The 25,556-nt window shown below is 45.6% G+C and overlaps 1 protein-coding gene across 3 annotated transcripts in view; it reads left to right on the forward strand.

Moving 5' to 3' along the window:
- The window catches only part of ZW10 (zw10 kinetochore protein), a 60,267-nt gene that overhangs the window by 25,118 nt on the left and 9,593 nt on the right, over positions 1–25,556 (forward strand). For all 3 annotated transcript variants that reach the window (XM_056542415.1, XM_056542417.1, XM_056542416.1), the window contains exons 7-12: positions 5,681–5,872; positions 7,227–7,378; positions 10,327–10,509; positions 18,836–19,062; positions 19,621–19,692; positions 20,851–21,020. In XM_056542415.1, coding sequence (XP_056398390.1) covers positions 5,681–5,872; positions 7,227–7,378; positions 10,327–10,509; positions 18,836–19,062; positions 19,621–19,692; positions 20,851–21,020 — 996 coding nt within the window. The remainder of the gene's footprint in view (positions 1–5,680; positions 5,873–7,226; positions 7,379–10,326; positions 10,510–18,835; positions 19,063–19,620; positions 19,693–20,850; positions 21,021–25,556) is intronic.

Raw genomic sequence — 25,556 nt, forward strand, 5'->3', positions numbered from 1 at the left:
TTATAGGCTGCGGGTCTCCAGTCCCTCCTGGCTGATCACGTTCTCAGTGCGGGCACACCAGCACACTTACTCCTATCTGCTGCGGCTAGGCGCAATGTCCTGGCTGCGTTCTTACAGGCTGACTGAAGACTTACAGCTGCAGGCAGCGTGTCTCCGGTCCCAGACTTACTCCTATACTTTGCGGCCAGGCACAGTGTCCTGGCCATGGTCTTTATGGGCTGACTGGAGATCTACAGCCGTAGGCAGTGGGTCTCTGGTCCCACATGGCCGACTACCCTCAGTGCTCCCCATGCGGATGGATGCTTCCCCGGTGGGGGAGGAACCAGCCGCGTCTTTCGCCCAGTTCCCCAGCCCCCTTCCTGTAAAGGCCGCAGATCGTGCGGCCGGCGCTCCGTTCATGGGGCCGGGTGCCGCATCCTATCACAAGGTCCCCCCCCCCACCTTGTGCTTCTAGTCTGAGGCCGGCTCCGGGGGCGGTGTTCTTCTAGCACGCCCTCCCTTCCCGGCGGGCTGCGCTGTCATAGTTTAAAAAAAATTAAAATTCACCACTGGTCACTCAGACCATTTGGTGGTTTTTGGTTGTGGCCATCAATTGTATTGTGCCCTGAATTTTTCCTTCTTGAGCTCCCCCTAGTGGCAACCAAGCACTATTACAGCCTTGGCCTGTCACATCTGTTTTTATCAGTTAAATATCTGCAGGGTACCTTTTCTAGGGACAGAATCGGGGGCCCGCTTTATTCCTTCAGTCACCCTGTACAGTGGCCTGCCTTAGACTATTTACATAGTCAGTTGAGATATGCCTCTGCCAAATTCCAGTCCCTCCCTACTGAGGCAAGACACTGGCCCTTGCAAGATTTTTTATTTTTTTTGCATTCCTGGTGGACGCTAAGGACACTCTGCCAGGTCCACCGGTCACCCATCATGGGGGTGTTCTGGCATGTCATACAATATGATTCTCTCCTCTACCGGCTGCCGCATCCACGGCTAGGGTTCTGGATCCCCCCGTCTAGTGAGAGGTCTCTGTGGAAGTGTCCCTGCGTGGGCATGGATTGGTCCTGATATCGATATGCCGGACAGTAGTCTCGTCTGTCACTCATCTCTCAGCTGCCACGTCCACGCCTGGCACTCCGGTACCCCACTGCAATGCAAGGGGTCCGACGTAGCCACTCGTTGTCTAATATGGACCCGTACCAGTAAGCCAGACAGTGGTCTGCGTGGTTTCCTCCAACGCCTGCCACTTATCACACGGCAGATGTATCAGCGGCAGGAGTTCCGGTTCCCTACTGCTGTGCGTGGTGTCCGAAGGAGTGATTGGATACTGTGGACTCATACCAGTAAGCCAGACAGTGGTCTGTGTGGTCTCCATCACTGTCGGTCTCCCATCTCTGGGCTGCTGCGGGCTTGGTCAGATCTCTTGTACCTCTCTACTGGTATAAGGACTCTGGTTGAGGGTCGCTGCTGGTACTCGGGACTGCCAGGTTGCTTGTTAGTTGAGTCGTCCTCCAATACCCCACTTTCTGTAAGGGGGGGAGGGTTCGATGTAGTGCCCATGAGCATTCAGGTCCTATACCAGTCAGCCCGAAGGTTGTCTGCATGGTCTACTATTACTACGACGGGTACACTACCATACACTTCCCATGCCGTGGATGGTAGTTCAGGTTATCCACTTCCAAGGTATAGTTTCGAGTGAGTCTTCCCATGTTGCTCCATGGGCCCTATACAATACACCACATACTGGTTCGCGGGGTTCCCTCCTTTACCAGGTTCCTCCTTGCATGCCTGCTGCTCTCTAGGCTGAAGGCTGAGAACCCACTTTCGGTGTGTAATTCTGTCTACTGCAACCGGTGTGGCCATGGTCCCTATGCCAGATAGCCAGACTGTCTGCATGGTTTACTACTCTGCCAGGTCACCTTCCCCATTCTTGCCGCTCCCATGGTTACAGTCCGGTGACTCATTTTCCAGGTGAAGTTCCAAAGAGTGTCTCGGGGTTTCATTGGATCTTTCGTACTTGCCGGTTAGACTGTGTCTGTCTGCATTTTCTTGCTCCACATACATCTTTCATCCCTTGTGTCTGCGACAGCAGTCCTGGTGTGTGGCACCAATTGGAGCTGGGGTGTGGGGGTTTCCTGCAAATTCCATGGACTTTCGCAGAAAGAGCAGCACTCTGTTCCCCTTTCTAAGGGGCAACGTTGGTCTGCTAGCGGCATGGCTGGACTTTTAAATGTCTGCGGTTTATTTTGCGTGCGATAACTATGTCTGTGTCCCTACATATGCTAGGCCACTCTGCACGTGGAGAGTCCATCTCCCATTTTTTTTTCTGTGGGGTGTGCCTTGGGCCTTCCTGTGATCTTGTTTCGGTGGTCGGACTCCTCTGCTCTGGCATGGGGCATGATGGGGCGGCACAGTCGGTTCAGCCCTCTGTGCCTCCAGGTATCTGTCCTGGGTTCCTGTGCAGGGTGGTTCAGACGCCGGCTCTGTTTCCTTAGGGAATGACCACAATGGATCCATTGATGCGCCTATGACCCAGGGTTACACCACGTTGAGGTGTACCCCTCAATGCTTTGGGTGTTTGTGTAATTTTCCCATTCGTAGTCAGGACTCAAATTAGCTCCTCAATTCCTTGATATATTGTTGCAGAGTTCCTGAGAACTACGATTACCCACTACTTTGCCCTCTTACCTTCAGGCGGCATTTCACTGCTGCTATGGTGCCTGTCGCACTTTAGGCACTTCCACAGGGGGTACGGGGATCAGGGAGCTTGGCATGGTCTGGGCTTCATAGCGATCACCCCTTGTTTTCCCTTCCTCTATATAGGTGGGGTACCTGGCTGTGCCCTTGTTTTATGCTGAGAGCAATCAGCACTTTTGCAGCCTGGCTCTCTTCCTGTTTCTTGGTTATCTACTGCTGCTCATACAGACTTTGCACTCTCCTCTGTTGGATGCGTTTATGTACTCATGTATGGCTCAGCTACAGCCGGTCTAGCACTATCATTTGTTTGGGTCCTGCCATTGCTGTCCTCCTCTCTCGGTGCAATCTCCCTGAAGGGGTTTGTTCCTCCTTCCGTGTCTGTGTCATTTGCGCTACCCTGACACTACAGTCTTCTGGAGTAACCTTACCTTTTGTTTTCCCCTCCGTTCCTGTCCTGACGGGATGTTGCTTCGGTCTGCTCAGACCACTGGGGTCCATGTCTGGTTAGTCTCCTGGTCTTGGACACTATCCTAGTATGCTGTGGCGTGTCTTCTTTTCTAGGTCGGCCCTTCTTTGGGCCTTAGTAATGGTTGTGGTCTCGGGCAGGTTACCTCTCCTGCCCCAACTTCTCTGCGGTCCTGTTTGTGGGGCGGTCTTTCTTTTCCGCACTTCTTGTCTAGATGTAGAAGTTTGTCACTCGGAGCGTTTGTCCTTCCGTTTACCTTGTCAGCTGCTCCAAGTGTTCCGGGATGCTCCTTTTGGCTGTTGTTTTTACGTGTAAGTCTTCCAGGTGACCCGGGTACCTCCAGTTCCCATGTCGGACGCTCCGGTGTTCAGGGCATTCCGCTACCTTTTTTGGCCTTATTCCTTCCGCCTCCTCCTTTGTGGGTCAATGTACTCCCGGGGTGTTCCGGTCGTCCGGATCACTCTATTCAAGCTTATTTTGCCTCCCAGGTGCTCACGGCGGGCCCCTGGGGGGGGAGTTTTTGGTCTGCAGCTGTTTTGGTCATCGATTTTCTCCACCAGTCCTCTCCACAGCCAGTCTCCATCCTTCTTTCTTTTTTCCAGTGTTTTTCTGGTCTCCTCTTTCCGTACTCTCCTGCTCAGGCGTATGCTGCTCCCCCTGGCATTTTTTCCGCCATGTTCTCTTGACCTGGTTGACTCTGGATGGGGTTCTCTTGTTTGTGCCATTTTTGTTTCCCAGCCGTGTTAGTCCTCTGTCTGGTTTTGTGTTCCTTGGGGTTGATTCCTACCTTCTCCTGGGATGGTTCAGGCCCTCCTGGCTTCCTAGTCGACCTTTTGTTGTCTCTCTTTATGGACTGTGGCTTTGGAGTCTCAACATAGGACGGTCTCTTCCTTTGTGTCCTAGTCCTTCTCCATGGACAGGGGTTCTTCTGGGAGCTCAGTTTGTGGGGCTCAGTTGTCTCTGGCCTGGATCTCGTCTGCAGGCCTTACGGTCGAGTGGGTTTGGTCTCTGGACTGATTCCCTTTTGTTGTTGGTTGTTTCTTCCTCCCTAGGGGACTGCTTTGGTACGTCCCATCAGTATAGGTGTCGCCCAATTAGAGCGACCGAGCAAAGGAGAATTATTTTTTTTGTACTCACCGTAAAATCTCTTTCTCGTAGCCTTCAATGGGGGACACCGCACCCACCCATTTCTTCATTCTTTGTCCGAATTTTCTTTTAAGTTTTTTTTTTATTTACATTTTTTTTAAATCTGGGATTCCTTTCTGGTGTACTTCGGACATATTTCTTTGTTGGCTCCTCTTACAGCTTGGTGACAAAATTGATTACCTTACTTCCAGTGGGTGGGTATATCCTGCCAGAGAGGAGTCAGTATAGGTGTCCCCCAATGAAGGCTACGAGAAAGATTTTACGGGGAGTACAAAAAAATCTCCTTTTACTGGGACAGGATAGGCCATTATCATATCTGATTAGTTGGGGTCTGACGACTAGCACTATTTTCTTCTTGCCAGGCACAGCGACATACACTGAGTAGCGGCCTTACTTGGTATTTCAGCATATTGAAGCTCAAACTTTTTGAAGGAAATAGGACTTGCAGCAATACTAGATAGACGCCACTGAGTGTAAGCAGCTTTGCTGGTGTGAGGTGCAGAACTGCAGAGCTGAGGGACAATGTACATGACAGGAGGATGTATATATGAACACTTCTTTGCATGTCTACTTCCCACCTGTCATGAACTATACAATGACTACTGACAAGATCGTAGCTGAGGGAGGTGTGTATGGAACTGAGGGAGGTGCAGAGTTGCGTCCTGCCCTGCTTTGACTACCCTTCTCCTCACTGTATCTTCGGCAGACCTCGGACAGCAGAGGGGAGGATGCAGTTCTGCACCTCACACAGGATAGGAATTAAAGAGCTGTATAGCTCACTCCAATGCAGTGGTCTCTTTGATCAGGCGATCGGAGGAGGTACTGTGTGTCAGATCTCCCCCACCCCCCCATTCACATATTAATGGACTGTATAATTTTAAAAACCCTATTAACATATGTTGTAGGCTTTTCCTGCCGAGTATGTTTAATTGAGGGCAAAAACTTCATGTAAGCACAATAGCCTTACAAACCTATAGGAAAAAAATACTGTTTAATATTTTGTGCTAGAATTTAAAGGAAAACTCCAGTGGAAAACAGTTTCTGTTTTCAGAAGCTATAAAAGCAATTGTAGGCAAGTGCAGAGCTAACAAGGCAATCCGCAGATGAGTGCTGGTGGCTTCCTAACTTCTTAGCCAGAGATCGAGGTGACCTGTGAATCTCTTAACAGAGATGGCCACGCTTAATCAAAATAGGTGCAGGCGGTGTATAGAGCCACCAGAACTCGTGCTTTATCCAATTGTAGATGCTGACAACTTTTTGGGCATGTCGTGTTTTATTTATTTATTTATTTATATATATTTTTTTGAGACTTCAGTATATTATATATTAACTTCTGACGCTTAAATAAAAGAAAAACAATGAGATATCTCTACTTTCTAGGTCAGTTACTCCTGAAATACATCCTGAAGCCTCTGGTCTCGTATCAGTCACTTCACGTTCTCGTGGACGCCCAGCCTCAGGGAGTCATCTTAAGGTTTGAAAGCACAAAGACTGACCTGAAGCACCCACCTCCCGCAGAGGTGTTCATGAAGCTGAAGCTGGTTCTGGAGCTACTACACACACACTTACTGGGTAAGAAATATGCGCATATATAAGCAGAGTAATAGTATAGTAGTAGTTTCATTGGAATGATTATTCTTTCGCAGGCTTTATTAATAACTTTGGTGTACAGAGGTGTCACCGAATGTAGGATGTGAATGCATGAGAGATTGAGGAGGTTCCTTTTCGAAAACACTAGCGCACTTACCATCAAACAAATAAGGAATTGTCACTTTATTATTCCATTATTTAGAATGATGAGAATGAATCAATATCTAAATAGTAATTTGCTGCCAACTAAATAGTAATTTGATGCCCACTAAATAGTAATTTGATGCCAGGCATAGGATTTTTTTTTTTTTTATAATTTTTTTAAAATCTGTTTCATTTGATGTAGGAAATTGTATGTAGGTAGATATTACAGATCAGTGCACCTGCGTTTCTCTGACTAACATGTGAGTTATACAGTCTCCAGACTGAAGGTTCCTATTGTCTACAGCAGTGTTTGCTACGGAGTGTGCCCTTAACCATTACAAAACTACAACTACCAGCATTCCCAGACAGCCACTGGTTGCTATCCCTGAACTGCTGTATGTGTTTTTGTTTAAATATTAGGGGATGCATTTCCTTTTAAAGTACTTATCAAGTTACTTAACTCTTATGATGCTTCATAGATACACAAGTTAAAGCAAACGTTTAGCTGCAAACGTTGGCAAAACAAGCCGGCACTAGAACCGAATTACAAATGTGTTGTCTCAATAGACGGCAATGCATTTTAGTCTACTGTCCCACGTAGCTCTAACACAGTGTATTTAACGCTGCGCAAGATGTACTGCGCAGCGGGAGAAACACTGCGTATTCTGTAATGAACATATACACAGGGCTACCCCGCAGCAACCCTGTGTGTTTATTGAGATTTGAGGGGGGGGCGCGTGCCGGCAAGCCTTTAATGTGCCGGCTAGCCCTGTGTGTATGCTCATCACAGAAAAGGCAGCGTATTTCCCGCTGTGCAGCATAAAATACGTTGCGCTAGCGCTACGTGGGACCATTGGCTTAGAGTGGATTCTGCCGAAAGAGTGAACATGTTTTATTCTTCCAGTGCAGTCTGTGGCCTGAAATTTAGTAGTGTTAATGGTGCAGCAAAATCCCATTGTGAACAATGGGAGGCTGCTGTACCATATTTTCAGGGCAGAATTCCACTGGGAAATCCGTAGTATGAATTGGCCCAAGGCTGTGTTCTCAATCTGGTTTTGTTGCATTTTTACCATGGATTTTCTATTTTGATTGGTAAACTCCTATGTCTGTTGATGTGTATCCCAATGTGCACTGGAAACGTGAATGCTGCCATGCTTTTGTAAATGAGATTGAAACATTGTCCTTGTTGTAGATGTCCCTGTAAAAGGAGAAGAAGAAAACAAGGTGGTGCTAGCAGAAGTTCTCGGTGATCTGATCTGGGAGGATATTTCAGAATCCATAATTAAAGACTGTCTGGTTTACTCCATACCCAACAATAGCAACAAACTGGAGCAATATGAGGAGGTAATAATAATTATGACAATACATTTTGTAGACAGAATTCATTTCATACGACCAATGAGCAGATATTCTGTATGAGAGAAGTCCTATCAGTTATCTCTGTTCATCAGGCTTCTGCGAAATTCCAAATAAAAGGTGTTTTCCATGCAAAGATATTTTTCTATATTTGGGTGTGGGGCTTAAAACATAAAAAAAAAAAAAAAAAAAAAATGTTATTTTCTTCTACACCAATCCTCCGCAGCTGGTGGTAATCGGAGACCGAGATCTGTCGGAACAGTATCTGCAGGGCTTGGGTAGGTTTGAATGACTTATATTATAGGTTTTAAGCATGCCCCCTGATGATGATGATGATGATGATGATGATGTTAAAAAAAATAAAAAATAAATAAATTATTAAGCCCTTTTCCCTGGCCGATCCTTTTAATTCACAGCTCTTGTCTTGTTAAAAACTAGTGCCATCTGGTGTCAGATGTTAGCATTACATGAATCTTACTGTAATATACATAAGAAAGGCTCACTTCATTTAACATGGTTTTCTTGAAAAAAAAGCACTTGGTGGTCCCCAAAATTCTGTTGGGAATGCAGTAGGAATGACTAAGATCACGCTCCGTTATTGGTGGCTGTCAATGCAGCAGTAGAGGAGGTAATAAACACATCGAAAACTGTCCATTCACTTTCAAGCCAGTGAACCAAATACTGTATTTATACATTTAGTGGCCTTCTCCTTTTAAAGTGTACCTATCATCATAACACACTTCTGACATGTCAGACATTTGTATGGGTGGGGGTCCAGGTGTTGAGACCCCTATCAATAGCTAGATTCAGTGGGCAGAGTTGTGTACCTGCAAGCGCTGTGCCGCTTTATCTCTGCTCAGCACGTGGTATACGGCTATAATGGAAGTCTATAGGACATCCGGTATATGGAGTTTTTATAGACTTCCGTTGTAAATAGTATACTGCTCCTATAGCTGTGAAGAGGGATATTAAATGGCGGCAAATTGAGCAGCTGCACCCTTCCACCCCTTCATTCAGCACCTGGACCCCCGCCGATAAACGTGACGTGTCATTTTGACATGTCGTAAGTTTGTTACAGTCATAAGTTCGCTTTCATTGAATATTCCATTAATTTAAATCATTGATTTTTGGAACTGAATTTGAAAATGAGCCTTGTGATAAACTTGTCTTTACCCAGAATTCTGTAAATATGTAACTACAATATGTAAACATTGGAGCAGCTTTTTAACCCCTTAAGCTGTCATGACCTAAAAGTAGTAAAACTTTTAAAATAAACTATACAAATTGGTTATCATGCAGACCCACTGACTTAAAGCATTACATTCATTAGAAACAACTTTTTACAAGTCAATCGTATCGAGTCTCACTCCTGAGACCCCCTGCGATCGTGAGTTATTAGCTGGGTTAATGTGGGCATTACACTCCACTCCTCTACCAGCTTAGAGATACGTACATTTTTCTGCATAGACTTCTACCCTAAGCGATTCACAATATTTGACATGTCAGATCGACATGTCAAAAGTTATTTTTTATGACAGTAATACTTCAAGGTAGAATGTTGGTTTTACTGCACAGTGAATGGTGTAAAAAGGAGACAATTACATGCTGCTGTTTTCATTCAAGGAGAATTAGCAGCATTTTATTATCCACTTAATTCTTCTTTAAAGGGGTACTCCGGCCCGAAGACATCTTATCCCCTATCCTAAGGCTAGGGGATAAGATGTCTGATCACAGGGTCCCACCGCTGGGGACTCCCGCAATCTCTCATGCAGCACCCACCTGTGTGAGCTGCACACAGCGCTGGAGGCTCAGAGTCTGAGCCTTATGACCATGGGGCCAGAGTATCCTATCACGACTCTGCCCCCGTGAGATGTCATGCCCCACCCCCTCAATTCAAGTGTATGGGAGGTGGCGGAGTCGTGATGTCACAATACTCCGGCCCAGTGTCCGTGAGGCTTCAGACTCGGAGCCTCCAGCGCTGGGTGGTGGGTGCTGCATGAGAGATTGCGGGGGTCCCCAGCGGCAAGTCCCCCGTGATCAGACATCTTATCCCCTATCCTTTTGGATATAGGATAAGATGTCTTAGGGCAGGAGTACCCCTTTACGTTATTGGGCATCCTATCCACAGCATTGGTGCGGAGAATCTTCCTGATCATATGCTGGGGATTTCTTTCAGATCTGCCACTTACACACGATCTGTGAGAAAACGCTTCTTTGCGTGCCTGTGGGCATCTGTTTGACTGCATAAACGTAGTGGGAATTTATTCTGTGAATGTTTACATTGTGCTTCAGTGCACTTTATTTTCATTGTTATTCATGAAATCAGATCCTGCTATGTTCACAGCGGTGACTTGCAGAATAAGCATGTTAGGGGTCTATTCACACGTACAGTATCCTGCACAGATTTGATGCGCAGGATTTGTAACTGCAGATAAGAATCTGTGCTCAGGCATTTAGTTTACATTGAAATCTGCAGCAGAAAATCCTGTGCATCAAATCTGCGCAGAATAATGTACGTGTGAATACACCCTAACGGTGCGTTACCACAGGGCGTATACGCAGCGTATTTGATGCTGCGCAAAATTTATGGCAGCAGCGGGAAATACGCTGCACATTCCTTGCTCACTGTACACACAGGGCTTTCCGGCGGCAGCCCTATGTGTGTAGTGAGTTTTGGAGGCGGAGCCATATGCCGGCGTGTCTGTGACGCGCGGCTCCGCCTCCAAAACTCACTACACGCATAGGGCTGCCGCCGGAAAGCCCTGTGTGTACAGTGAGCAAGGAATACGCAGCGTATTTCCCGCTGCTGCCTTAAATTTTGCGCAGTGTCAAATACGCTGCGTATACGCCCTGTGGGAACGCACCCGAAAGCTGTAAAGTTATCTAGTTGATGGGTGTAATTCACAGCCCTTTGCTCTCTTTTTTTTTGTATCCAGGTTATAAAAGCGACTGAGCAGTTTGAAAATGATCTGAAAGGAATGAAATACCTGAAGGGCGACGCAACTGAGCTACTTAAATATGCCCGAAATGTCAATGCTCACTTTGCCAGTAAGAAATGCCAGGATGTCATTGTTACAGCTAGAAACCTGATGACCTCTGAGATCCATAATACTGTGAAGGTGAGAGACCATTTTCCTGTGTACGTTGTCTACAGATGTTCTAACAGATGACAAGGTCTACATCTACAGAGCTCTTTTCTTTGACAGTCTGTATAGAATTATGAAAGAGTAGGTTTACAGTAATATACAGGTTAATACTCTTTGACGTCACTATGTGAGATGTTATCAGTAAAATATTCTTGAGCCAAGACCTCCACGTTCTCTAGAATGCAGCACGGTCTTATTGACCTCGTTGTTCCCCCAAGGCTTTCAGTATCTCATGCTGAATTTGATGCCTTGCTAGACGCGGCTTAGAAGCATCTGGATAAACTGTTTCAGGGGACCAGGAAGATACAAGCTCAGTTTCCCTTCCCCCAGGATCTGATTTCCAAGTGGATGACAGTGCCGGCAGTTGATCCTCCAGTTTCGCGTCTGTCCAAGTCGACTACTCTGCCTCTGGCGGATGCAGCGCCCTTTTTAAGGATCCGGTGGGCAAGAAGATCGAAAACTTGGCGAAGTTTCCCTTCGAAGCGGCAGGTTTGTCCTTGTTACCTACCTTCGCTTACGCCTGGCTGCCCAAGGGTGTCTCGGTTTGTGTGTCTCAGCTACGCCAAGGCATCCTGTCAGGCGCTCCTCGGGAGGACTTGGCGGATCTCGCTCTTCAACTCTCTTAGGCCGGGGACTTCCTCTGTTCAGCTGCTTTAGAGTCCGCACGATGTACAGCCTTTGCCTCAGGTAACTTTGTTGCGATTCATCGCTCCATGTGGCTGAAGGCGTGGGAAGCAGATGCTGCTTCGAAGAAATCTCTGAGTTGCCCTTCTCAGGTTCCCTGTGTTTTGGGAAACCGCAAGATGAGATCATATCCGAAGATACCGGAGGTAAAAGCTCTCTGCTGGCACAGAACAAACCCCGCCGCCTTCCTTTCGGTCCTTTTGCATCAGGTCTCCCTCCCAAGCAGGTGCCCTTCCAAGTGCGCAAAGCCCCTTCCTTCCTGGAAGTCAGACAACCGTGCTGATGGTTTCTCGGCCAAGTCCGGAAACCGTAATCCTCCCTCTTCCTGAAGAGACGCCCCCACCCGTAATGTCTTCTTGGGTGGGAGGCGTCTGTCTCTTTTCCAGGACATTTGGCTAGCGCAGGTTTAGGACTCCTGGGTTTGGGACGTCATATCCGATGGTTACTGGATAGTTTGCTTCCTTTCCCTGGGACCAGTTCTTCCGGTCCCGCCCCCCTTGTTCCCCTTCTTTGGTGGCTTCCTTTCAGGTCGCTTTAAGTACCCTCCTGGCTCAGGGATTGATTGGTTTTACTCCAATCTGTTTGTAGTCCCCAAGAAAGGGGGCTCTGCTGGCCCCATGCTGGACCTATAGTTGCTCAACCGCCACTTGTGGCTACACCACTTTTGCATGAAGTCCCTCCACTTAGTGTTCAGTCCATGGATCAGGGGGAGTTTCTTTCCTCAGTGGATATCTGGGACGCCTATCTGCACATCCCCATTTTCCCTGCCCATCAGCGATTCCTCCGCTTTGCTGTTCTGGCGGGTCACTTCCAGTTCGTGGCTCTTACCTTTGGCCTGGTGACGGCTCCCAGGGTTTTCACCAAAGTCATGGCGGCGGTGATTGCCATTCTTTAGGCTCTGGGGATCTCGATCCTCTCTAACCTGGACGATCTTTTGATCAAAGCTCCGTCCTGGTCCCAAAACTTGGAGAGCCTTCATCTCACTGTGCAGACTCTGTATGCCTTCGGTTGGGAAAAGTCCCACCTTTCTCCCACACAGTCTCTGGTCTTCCTGGGTCTCCTCTTCAACACAGTGGCTGCCCGTGTTTGTCTTCCATTGGACAAGTGGTGCTCCTTGTCGGAAGGGTGTTTGACAACTACAGCGCCCCTCTCCTGTTCCGAATCGCTTCTGCATGGAGGTGCTGGGCTGGATGGTAGCAGCCATGGAGGCGGTTCCCTTTGCCCAGTTCCACTGTGACCCTCTCCAGCTGGCCATCTTGGCCTGGTGGGTAGTTGCCGTCCACTCTGGATTGCCGTATTCTTCTGCCCCCCCCCCCTCCGTTTGTCGGGCTCTTCTGTGGTGGCTCCACTCTCCCCTTCTTCTTCTCCAGGGGCGGTCATTTCTTCCCCTCCGCTCAGCTCCCTTAAAGGTCAAGTATCGACTCTTTCAATGGCCATTGGCTTCCAACACTCACGTCTGCACCTTCCTGCAGGGCATGGCCCATGCAGCTCCGCTGTACCGGTCTCCCACCCCTCCTTGGGATCTTAACCCGGTGCTTGGTATTTTGAGGGAAGCTCCATTTGAACCTCTTTGGGACGCTTCCCTTCGTGTTCTTTCCTTGAAGGTCTCCTTCCTCATCACCATTACCTCCATTAGGAGGGTCCTGAACTGGAGGCTCTCTTGTCACTCTCCCTTCTTGGTCCTTCACCCGGACAAGCTTGTTTTTCGGCTGCCTCTCTCTCTTTTTTTGCCCAAGGTGGGCTCCTCCTTTCACATGAACGAGATTGTTCTTCCTTCTGTCCAGCGTTGCCTCCATTGTCTGGATTTGGTTTGCGCTGTCCGTATCTATGTTTCCGTCGCCTCCTCTTTCCGGCAGGGTGACTTTCTTTGTGATTCCGGAGGGTCATCACAAGGGTATTCCATCTTTCAAGGCGACCATTTCGCTGTGGATCCGTTCCGCCATCTCAGAATCGTACTGTTGTAAGGGGAAGGTCCCACCCTTTTGGGTGACTGCGCATTCCATGCATTCCGTTGGGGCTTCTTGGGCACTACGCAATACGGCTTTGGCCATGCAAGTTTGCAAGGCGGCCACTTGATTCTGTTTCTAGTATTTTTCCCACCCTGGGGACTGCTCTAGTATGTCCCACGGTCTCTGTGTCTCCCAATGGAGCCGACCGAAAAAAGTAGATTTTTTTTATGCTTACCGTAAAATCTCTTTCTCGGAGGATCCATTAGGGGACACAGCATCCACCCTTTTGTTTTAGTTACCATGGTTTTGTTTTCTGTCCGAGGGGTAGTGTTCGGTAATTTTTTTTTGTCTGGGTCCCTCGGACGCCTGCTGGTTTCTTTCTGTTGGTTCTCTCCTACTGCTTTGGGACTAAACTAATAGCTCAGAGTCTGTGGGCGGGTATATACTGCCAGGAGGGGCCGACTTCTTTTTGTATGCCTAGTGGCAGCAAGATATACCCACGGTCTCTGTGTCCCCAATGGATCCTCCGAGAAAGAGAGAGATTTTACAGTAAGCATTAAAAAAAAAAAAAATACACTTATTGTAGAGATCAGTTGGGTTCTTTCTCATGAACCCACAATGTTGCCATTTTCAAAATGATTGCAGATTGACTCATTCGTTCACTATATTGTATCCACATACATAGAAGAAAGTGTTTTATATAGTGTGTGTGTATGTGTATATATGTGTGTGTGTGTGTATGTGTATATATATATATATATATATATATATATATATATATATATATATATATATATATATATATATATATATATATATATATATATGTATATATGTATGCACACAAAAGTTAAAGCCAGTGCAGCACTCCATAAAGTGAAAAAGGTGAATTTATTCCATCAAAAAAAGTGTAAAAGTAGTGACGTTTCGATCTTCTCCAGAATATTTCTCAAGCAAGTAACAGATCTGTGTCACAAATTAAACACAAGCAAGTCCTGTGACTCAATCAATCAATTAGTGATTTCAAAATTACGGTAAAGTGCAATTAGTGCAAAGATTATACGGTACATAGATATTTAAGATATTTAACAGTGGCAGTGCCTGCACATATTTTGTGTTATATCCGAAGTGTTAATTCATATCTTATCATTGTACATATCATAAAGTGCAGAATAGAACTAAAAACAAAATCAGAGGAATAGATAAGTTATACAGTAATACATTACATCCAGAAGTGCGTGACGGCGTGCACGGACATCTCGGCTTTCCGGAAGTGCCGTCCGTGGAGGCCACACCCATTATCTATCGATCAACCAATCAGTGTACTGGAAACTGGGCCACATGCTAACTGTGGGCTGGCGCTTGCGCAAAGACTCCCATGACGGAGCTGCGCCATGTTTGGGCACATCCGATCATATGAAGTATGGGGGCTAATTTTTGGTGCCGTCATCTGTACTTTTTATTGATACCACATTGGCATATATAAAACTTTTTTAGAAATTTTTTTTATTATAAAAAAAATTTGAACAAAATGTGACAAAAAAGCAGCATTTTTGGACTTTTTTTTTTTTTACATTTACGCCGTTCACCGTACGGGATCATTAACATTATATTTTGATAGTTCGGACATTTACGCACGCAATTTTTACGTTTTTTTGGGGTAAAATGAGAAAAACTGACCATTTTTTCACTTTTATTGGGGGAGGGGATTCTTCTTTTATTTTTTTTTATTTTTATTTTTTTTACATTTTTCAACTTATTTTTTACACTTTTTATGTCCCCCATAGGGGACTTTCTATAGCAATCCTTTGATTGTTAATACTGTTCAGTGCTATGCATAGGACATTTCACTGATCAGTATTATTGGCTATCTCCTGCTCTGGTCTGCTCGATCTCAGACCAGAGCAGGAGATGCCGGGAGATGGACGGAGGCAAGTGAGGTGACCTCCGCCATTACACATGATCGGAGCGCTGCGGCCGATCCGATCATCTATTTTATCATGCGCATTGCCGCAGATGCTGTGATCTGTACATATCACGGCATCTGAGGGGTTAATGGCGGACATTCGCGCGATCGTGGATGTCGGCCATTACCGGCGGGTCCCAGGCTGCTGATGGCAGCCGGAACCTACCGTGTATGGCGTGAGCACCGCACCGATGCTCGCGGTCATACACATGACGTAAAAGTACCGCCAAACCAGGCCGTACATTTACATCCGTGGTCGTTAAGGGGTTAAACATTACTAGTACCAACGTGACAACCAATCTCCTCACCATCAAACCATTCATACTGGACCGACCTCCTAAATCCTTTTGAATATAGATGAATAACAAATGGACAAAATAAAAAACAAAAAAGAAATAAAAAAATTATAGAAAAAATTATTAAAAAAAGGAAATAATGAAATGAAGATAACAAAGTAGTGGCAACAGCAAGGTTAGTGAGGGCAGACTGCATCCATAATCAGGCAATCCCAACACATATAAAGTGACTAGAGTGAATAATTGTAAAAAATAATGAAAGTACAAAAGATTTTTTATTGTTCAATAAAATATAAGTATGGGTTTAGTTATTTTTCATGAAACCAGATCTCCATATACACTAAATTGTACAAAGGCTAAAAAACTGAAGCATTCCTCTGATTGTACTGTACTTTGTTTCTGTAAAAAACAAAAACATAAAATTATTATTAAAGAAGCAAATCTGTTTCTGATACACATGCAAGCCATAACCTGACAGATCTTCACAGCATGTTGGGTGTGATCTTGAACTCCATGTTGAGCCCATGCGGCCGCAACATGGAATGTTTAAAGATCCACCTCAGTTCCCTCTTCATTAATAATGCAATGCGATCTTCACCCCTTTTGAGCGGTGGGATGTAGTCAAAAATCATGAATCTCAAATCATGTTCTGTATGCCCTTGTTCAGTAAAATGTTTTGCAACCAGTAAATCTAACCTAATCTGTATTTGTTTAGTCTAGTTTTCATGTCGCACTTTGTCTCCCCAACATATAAAAATATAGATAGATAGATAGATATACAGTTATGGCCGTAAATGTTGGCACCCCTGAATTTTTCAAGAAAATTAAGTATTTCTCACAGAAAAGGATTGCAGTAACACATGTTTTGCTATACACATGTTTATTCCCTTTTGTGTGTATTGGAACTAAACCAAAAAAAGGGAGGAAAATAAGCAAATTGGGCATAATGTCACCAAACTCCAAAAATGGGCTGGACAAAATTATTGGCACCCTTTCAAAATTGTGGAAAAATAAGATGGTTTCAAGCATGTGATGCTCCTTAAAACTCACCTGGGGCAAGTAACAGGTGTGGGCAATATAAAAATCACACCTGAAAGCAGATAAAAAGGAGAGAAGTTCACTTAGTCTTTGCATTGTGTGTCTGTGTGTGCCACACTAAGCATGGACAAAAGAAAGAGAAGAGAATGGTCTGAGGACTTGAGAACCAAAATTGTGGAAAAATATCAACAATCTCAAGGCAAATCTCCAGAGATCTAGATTTGCCTTTGTCCACAGTGCGCATCCTTATCAAGAAGTTTGCAACCCATGGCACTGTAGCTAATCTCCCTGGGCATGGATGGAAGATAAAAATTGATGAAGGTGTCAACACAGTATATTCCGGATGGTGGATAAGCAGCCCCAAACAAGTTCCAAAGATATTCAAGCTGTCCTGCAGGCTCAGGGAGGATCAGTGTTAGCGCGAACTATCCGTCAACATTTAAATGAAATGAAACGCTATGGCAGGAGACCCAGGAGGACCCCACTGCTGACACCGAAACATAAAAAAGCAAGGCTACATTTTGCCAAAATGAACTTGAGTAAGCCACAATCCTTCTGGGAAAATGTCTTGTGGACAGATGAGACCAAGATAGAGCTTTTTGGTAAAACACATCATTCTACTGTTTATCGAAAATAGTGCCTCCGGCACTGGGTGCCTTGAATGTGTGCAAGGCATCATGAAATCTGAGGATTACCAATGGATTTTGGGTCGCACTGTACAGCCTAGTGTCAGAAAGCTGGGTTTGCGTCCGAGATCTTGGGTCTTCCAGTAGGACGATGACCTCAAACATACGTCAAAAAGCACCCAGAAATGGATGGCAACAAAGTGCTGGAGAGTTCTGAAGTGGCAGCAATGAGTCCAGATCTAAATCCCATTGAACACCTGTGGAGAGATCTTAAAATTGCTGTTGGGAAAAGGCGCCTTCCAATAAGAGAGACCTGGAGCAGTTTGCAAAGGAAGAGTGGTCCAACATTCCGGCTGAGAGGTGTAAGAAGCTTATTAATGGTTATAGGAAGCGACTGATTTCAGTTATTTTTTTTCAAAGGGTGTGCAACCAAATATTAATTTAAAGGGTGTCAATAATTTTGGCCAGCCCATTTTTTTCCTCCCTTTTTTGGTTTAGTTCCAATACACACAAAAGGAATAAACATGTATAGAAAAACATGTTACTGCAATCCTTTTCTGTGAGAAATACTTAATTTTCTTGAAAAATTTCAGGGGTGCCAAAGCTTACAGATCTGTGTTTATATATGCATGTATGTATGTATATATCTCTACCCTCTAATCCTCTAACCCTCTACCCTATCTCTCAATGTAATGTGTGTGTGTATGCGTGTTCCAGCATCACGTCCAAACGACTAAAGATATTAACATGAAACTTGGCACATATGTTACTAATATGTCAACAACTAACATAGGATAGGTCATTTAACCATTACCCACCCCCATTTGCCAGGGGCGGGGTTTTTGTTTAAAGTCCCATACAAGTCTATGGGAAATATGTTACTGCATAAATTCCAAACGGCTGGAGATATTTCGATAATACTTGGACACATGTTACTTATATGTCCACTTAAAATATAGGATAATTATTTTAACCCTTAACTACCCCCATTTGTGAGGGTCGGGGTTTTTGTTTAAAGTCCCATGCAAATCTTTGGGAAATGTATGTTCCCAAATAACTTCCGTACGGTTGGATATATTTCAATAATACCTGGTCATATATTACTTATGTCAAATAAACATATGATAGTTAAATGAACCCTTGCCTACACCCTTATATAAAAGATGGATCTTTGTTTCAAAGTATATGGGACTTCCAGTACCCTACTCCACAAGCTCCGCTCTGCATCTCCTCGTAAATGTGTCAGTCCAGCTTGCAAGCCACACCCCTTCTCACAGACATGCCCACTGATTAAACCCCACCCCTTTTTTATCTGCCCTTTTTGTGCATCGGTCTGGCTTGCAAATCACGCCCAGTCCCACAAAGCCACGCCCCCTTCTATTTTCAGCTTACAATATCTTCATTACAAATCAGTCCCACCTGAGGACAGGACATGAGGATGGTACATAAGGACTGGATATGAGGACGAGATGTGAGGTCGGGATATGGGGTCGGGATAGGAGGATGGTATAGGAGGTTGAGATAGGAGGACGGGATATGAGGTCGACATAGGAGGTCGGGATAGGAGGATGGGATATGGGGTTGGGATATGACAACAATATATGAGGATGGGATATGAAGTCAAAAGCTTCCTCCTTTTGTTAATTTTCCTCCCAACAAGATTAGGAAGGAAAAAAACGGTCAACGCCGCATACTCAGCTAATATATATTTCTTTCTTTTTTCTTTTGCTGTTCTAATAGATCACACCAGATTCTAAAGTGAATGTACCAAAACTCCAAAGCCCTCGGGGTGAGAAGGCGAAACCGCAGAAGAGTCCGTCACATGAAGCTCCAGCTTTAGAAAATGAAGTCAAGCTGAGCCAGCACACGTTCTCGCTGCCCACCTGCCGGATCAGCAAGTCTGTTGAGAAGCTGATGGAGCTTGCATACCAGACTCTCTCAGAAGCTACAACCAGCAATGAGCCCTGGTAAGTGTGGATTGTGTATCCCAAAATTAAATTGAAATTCTTTACATGGTCTCCAAAGAACAGTGGTCACCAATCTAAACTGTGGCCCTCCAGAAGTTGCAAAACTACAACTCCCTGCATGCCCGGACAGCCAACGGCTGTCCGGGCATGCTGGGAGTTATAGTTTTGCAACTTCTGGAGGTCGACAGTTTGGAAACCACTGATATATAACAAAGCTACTGCTTTAAAATTACATGTATCCATTACAAGTGTGGGATCTAAATGGGAGGAAGGAGGTTGAATCTACTGCTTACTTTTGGCCCCCACGTTGCAATGATCGCTATTATATCTTGTTATTGATACTTTATACCGGGTAACGTCCACCCGATGGAATTCACAAAGAAAAGGTAAATAACTGACCCATGAGGATGGCGCTTCTTTAGGTTCAGCTGTGCCAGATTGTAAACTATTTTAGGCTTTTATAGTTATAATTTTTATTTCTCTCCTTTTCTGTACATTTTTGTTTTTACTTCTTACTGTTTTAATTTTTTTCTCATCACGACCTCCCCTTCTTTTCAGTGCCATCCAGCTGTTCTACACTGTCAGAAACATTTTCCATCTGTTCTATGATGTTGTCCCAACGTATCACAAGTGAGTGTTCTCGGCATCCTCATAAAGCTCATGCCTTCAGTTATTCGTATAAAATCTATACTAGTGCACTAATGTACTTGATCCTGTCCCCATCTGCAGCAGCAACTGTTGTCTATATAGTATTTATGTAACGTATGTTTAACCTGAGATTTTATAAAATCATGATCAAAGGAAGGAATAACAACTCATATAAGACTTATGCCGACTAAATCATTGTTGGGGGAGATCTGATGTGGATTTGACAACAACACTAGTGCTATACTTTATATTATTGTCATCTAAAGCACTGATTCCGGTAGAACGTAGCATAACACGGTCCATTTCTGTCCCCATTGGATGATGTGACTAGTGCATAGACAGAGTACATTGCAGTGTCACTTCATGATATCAGCATTGCACATAAAGGCTACATGTACCTCTGTGGGTGTCCTATTCCTACTGCACACAAAGCAGAAAGCCTATTAGAATCGTAATACTTGCCCACAGTATATTTTTACATTTATTTCAATTATTGGAGAATACACATAAATTGGCTTTCTACATGATACTACAGTTTAGAGGCTCCTGAGCCACTGTACAATCTGTGTTCACCATACTGTACATGACACTGTGTATGAACCCTGACCCCTGAGTGTATTCCCGTTCTGCTAGAAGATAAAGCTCATTATTTCTTTGCTGATTATGTGGTACGGTGCGGGCCCATAGTGCGGCTCCAGTTTTAATACTTCACTTATTCCTCCCAATAGACTTTGAACATAAACCACTAATTAGAACCCATCATGTATGGAGCGGCATCTCTACACTTTGTTTGGAAGAACTCTGAACAAGTAATTTTAGCTTGAATGGCAAGGGACTTGTGTTTCTTTAGAGAGGAAACATGAATTTATGAAATGTAATGGTTTTCCTCGCCCCTGTACCCCTTGTTTGCTCTCTGTATGACTCTCCCTCCTTGGTCACGCACTCAAATGGCTCTTTTGCCCTCTTGCTCTCCCTTCCTTGCCCTCTTGCTCTCCCTTCCTTGCGTGCGCTCCTGCCCCCCCTCCCCCTCGTTCACCCTCTGCTTGATCTCTCTTGCCATCCTTTTGCTCTCGTGCTATTGCTTCTCCTTTGCTGCTTTGTTGGCACCTACTCTGTGACACACATGTTCTTCCTTTACAGAGAGAACCTTCAGAAACTTCCCCAGCTCTCTGCCATCCACCATAACAACTGTATGTACATTGCGCACCACCTGCTAACTCTCGGACACCAGTTTCGGTATCATCTTCCTGCTCCACTCATTGATGGAGCGGCCACTTTTGTGGACATGGTTCCAGGATTTAGGCGGCTAGGTAGGCAGAATAATGTGTTCTGTGTATGATGTCTTCTGATAACTTTTTTATATTTCAGTGAGAAATGGTAATAACAATCAGCTTACCCACTTTGTGTTGCTGCTTTTGGTGCAAGGATAACTGTGAGTGTTGCGGTCGCAGTCTTTAGATATGAATGTGAAGTCGCGCTCTCCTTTGTAAGTTAAAAAAGAAAAAAAAATTTGTTTTATCACAGCCACGCCCCCTCTCATAGACTTGCATTGAGGGAGCGGGGAGTGACGTCACGAGGGGGTTGGGCCGTGGTGTCCCCCATATCCCGACCCTATATCTAATCCTCCTATCCTGTCCTAAGGTGTGGCTGCGTTGTGGTAAAGATATTGTAAGCTGAAAATAAAAGGGGTGTGGCGTAAATGGTGGGCTTGTCTTTGCAAGATGGGGTATGGCATGCAGGGAAAGTGTGGCTTGCCAGTGACTGATTCATTCACCAGGAGATGCAGAGAGAAGTTTGTGGAGTAAGGTACTGGAAGTCCCATATACTTGAATGGGACCTGAAACATAAACCCATTCTTGGGGGCAGGTTAGGGGTTAATTTAACTATTATATTTTTATTTGACATCTAACCAAGTATTAGCGAAATATCTCCAGCCTTATGGAAGTAATGCTGGAACATACATTTCTCATAGATTTGCATTGGACTTTAAACAAAAACCCTGACCCTCACAATGAGGGTAGGTTAGGGTTAAATTAAAGGACAACTGTAGTGGAACACTTTTATAAATGCCCGGGCCTCAAAAATAAACAAAATAAACTCATACATACCTTCCTATGAGCTCCCGTTGGTTCGGCACAGGCCTCACGGTACGGCAGTGCAGACCTCATTCCACTTCCTGGGGATGCCACAGAGCTGTCGGCGCATCACCGGCCGCAGCGATGTCCCGCCCCGGCTGGTGATAGGCTGAGCCAATTGTCATGTAATGAGCCGGCCCCAAGTGAGGCACTTAGCTCGCAAATTTGTCTCCGCCGGCAGTCAAATAGCTTGGACCGTCCCACCGCGATAAGGTAGCCTCCTTGGGACGGACCCTACACTGTGAATATGCCTCTGTGTGAACAGTTCAGTAAGCATGGCAGGATCTGGAACATCCAAGACACCTTATATACACCTGATAGAGGTGGGTGGGGTGCAAGGCCAACATGGAGGTAGCCACTCCCCCGTATGTGCAATACAGACAAAGAATAAGTCAGCCAGCACTTTAGTTGATACCAAACTATTATATGAACCTGGCCTACAGGTGCACGCTACTAGGCTAGATATACAGCAACAGAAGAATACAGCAGCACACTGCCAGCACAAGGATATACCGTATATACTCGAGTATAAGCCGAGTTTTTCAGCACGATTTTTCGTGCTGAAAACACCCCCCTCGGCTTATACTCGAGTGAACTCCCCCACCCGCAGTGGTCTTCAACCTGCGGACTTCCAGAGGTTTCAAAACTACAACTCCCAGCAAGCCCGGGCAGCCATCGGCTGTCCGGGCTTGCTGGGAGTTGTAGTTTTGAAACCTCCGGAGTTCCGCAGGTTGAAGACCACTGCGGCCTTCAACATCATCCAGCCCCCTCTCACCCCCTTTAGTTCTGAGTACTCACCTCCGCTCGGCGCTGGTCCGGTTCTGCAGGGCTGTCCGGTGAGGAGGCGGTCCGGTGGGATAGTGGTTCCGGGCTGCTATCTTCACCGGGGAGGCCTCTTCTAAGCGCTTCGGGCCCGGCCTCAGAATAGTCACGTTGCCTTGACAACGACGCAGAGGTGCGTTCATTGCCAAAGTACTTCTGCGTCGTTGTCAAGGCAACGCCTCTATTCCGGGCCGGAAGCGCGGAGAAGAGGCGCCCCCGGTGAAGATAGCAGCCCGGAACCACTATCCCACCGGACCACCTCCTCACCGGACAGCCCTGCAGGACCGGACCAGCGCCGAGCGGAGGTGAGTACTCAGAACTAAAGGGGGTGAGAGGGGGCTGGATGATGTTGAAGGCCGCAGTGGTCTTCAACCTGCGGACCTCCGGAGGTTTCAAAACTACAACTCCCAGCAAGCCCGGACAGCCGATGGCTGCCCGGGCTTGCTGGGAGTTGTAGTTTTGAAACCTCTGGAGGTCCGCAGGTTGAAGACCACTGAGGGCGAATGATGAGAAGAGGATGATGAAGGGGGGGTGTGGGATGATGAAGGGGGGTGGGGATGATGACAACGGGATGATGAAGGGGGGGTGTGGGATGATTACAAGGGGATGATGAAGGGGGGATGTGTGGGATGATAAGGGGATGATGAAGGGGGGATGTGCGGGATGATAAGGGGATGATGAAGGGGGGATGTGTGGGATGATGACAAGGGGATGATGAAGGGGGGATGTTTGGGATGATAAGGGGATGATGAAGGGGGGATGTGTGGGATGATGACAAGGGGATGATGATGAGGATGTTAATGACGGGTCTGGATGATGACAGGGGGGGATGAGGTATTTCCCACCCTAGGCTTATACTCGAGTCAATAACTTTTCCTGGGATTTTGGGTTGAAATTAGGGGTCTCGGCTTATACTCGGGTCGGCTTATACTCGAGTATATACGGTAGGTGATACATGAAAATGCAGTTAAAACATGGAGAGCTATACAGCTATGGTGTAATAGATGCAAATGTGAAACTATGAGATAGTGAGGCACTTAGCTCGCAAATTTGTCTCCGCCGGCAGTCAAATAGCTTGGACCGTCCCACCGCGATAAGGTAGCCTCCTTGGGACGGACCCTACACTGTGAATATGCCTCTGTGGGAACAGTTCAGTAAGCATGGCAGGATCTGGAACATCCAAGACACCTTATATACACACCTGATAGAGGTGGGTGGGGTGTAAGGCCAACATGGAGGTAGCCACTCCCCCGTATGTGCAATACAGACAAAGAATAAGTCAGCCAGCACTTTAGTTGATACCAAACTATTATATGGACCTGGCCTACAGGTGCACGCTACTAGATGACAGAAGAAAGAGGAGTCCAGCGTCCAGTAACTCAGAGGATAATATTTATTTCACCAGTAGTCATAGTAGGAACACAGGGTACAGTGACGCGTTTCAGCCTTACAACAAAGCCTTAGTCATACACAACATGTAGTACAAAAAGACCGGTTTTTATACATGTGGGTGGGCAGACATGACGCAGCGGCACACCTGCTCTAACAGGTGGACGCGACGTCATAACCACAACTACACATGAAGGTATATCCACCCACATGTAGAAACTAATGGCAACTGCCACTTCAAAACATGCAAAACATGAATTAGAAATCTATAAAATTGTATATAATTTACCAAATATAGACGCTTTACATGAAAACAGTATTAAAAAATACATACATAGACATAGCAGTTTCTTTATTACAAAATATATTAAATATAAAAAGGGAGAAAGAGGTCAGCATCATGTATAAGTGGCAGAAATCTGTCTCATAATAATAAAAGATATCTTAGAAGCATTCACACTCATGATTTGCATATGTGAGTGTATCGCGGAATTATGCTATCGCACTATAGATATAACAGCTAGAACCATAATAATCATTAGAGAACATCTAGACAAAAAGGGCAGTGACCCGAAGAAGAGGAAAAAAACTAAAAAAAAATATATCAATAATGTAAAATCGTATACATTCTTTTGTTCAAACCTCGTGGATATCTAGTCCCCAACTTCAGGATCCAAAAGATCTCACGGTCCAGAATCTTATGTCTAAGATTACCGCCTCTAGATGGAACCGTGACCCTTTCGATCCCCTGAAGCCGGAGACTAGAGGTATCCCCAGCATGCACCTCCGCACAGTGCTTAGATACCATTGAAATGTTCCTAGATAGGAAATGTGGTACATCGGAAATATGCTTCCTAATCCTCATTTTCAGAGAACTCGTAGTGCACCCAACGTATTGTACCTGACAGCTAGTGCATGTAAACGAGTACACAACACCAGTGGTATTACAGTTTACATACTGTTTAATTGGAAAACTAGTATGGTTAACTGTAGAAGCAAATGTAGTAGAATTAGAAATATAACTGCAGCAAATGCACCTTTTAGCCCCACACTTGGCTGACGTACATTGGATCATTCAAGTGGGTTTGGTAGAAGCCTTATCCTGGAACAGGCTAGGAGAGAGACGCTGGCCAATAGTGGGTGCTTTCTTAGACCCACATTTGTGGCCCCCTATCAAAGCCTGTTTAAAATCTGTACCCTGTGTTCCTGCTATGACCATCTGGTGAAATAAATATTATCCTCCGAGTTACTGGACGCTGGACTCCTCTTTCTTCTGTCGTTCATTTGGGTGAGGTTCACGCCCTGTCAGTGCGCACCTGGGGTGAGCTGAAGCACTGTTGTCTCTCTCTCTCTCTTTCTCTCTCTCTTTCTCTCTCTCTCTCTCTCTCTTTCTCTCTCTCTTTCTCTCTCTCTCTTTTTCTCTCTCTCTTTTTCTCTCTCTCTTTTTCTCTCTCCTAGTTGAGTACCCATTGTTGCCTGGTTTTTCCTTCCTAATCCTTG

The sequence above is a fragment of the Hyla sarda genome, chromosome 10 (genome assembly GCF_029499605.1).
Source record: "Hyla sarda isolate aHylSar1 chromosome 10, aHylSar1.hap1, whole genome shotgun sequence".
Taxonomy (NCBI): Eukaryota; Metazoa; Chordata; class Amphibia; order Anura; family Hylidae; genus Hyla; species Hyla sarda.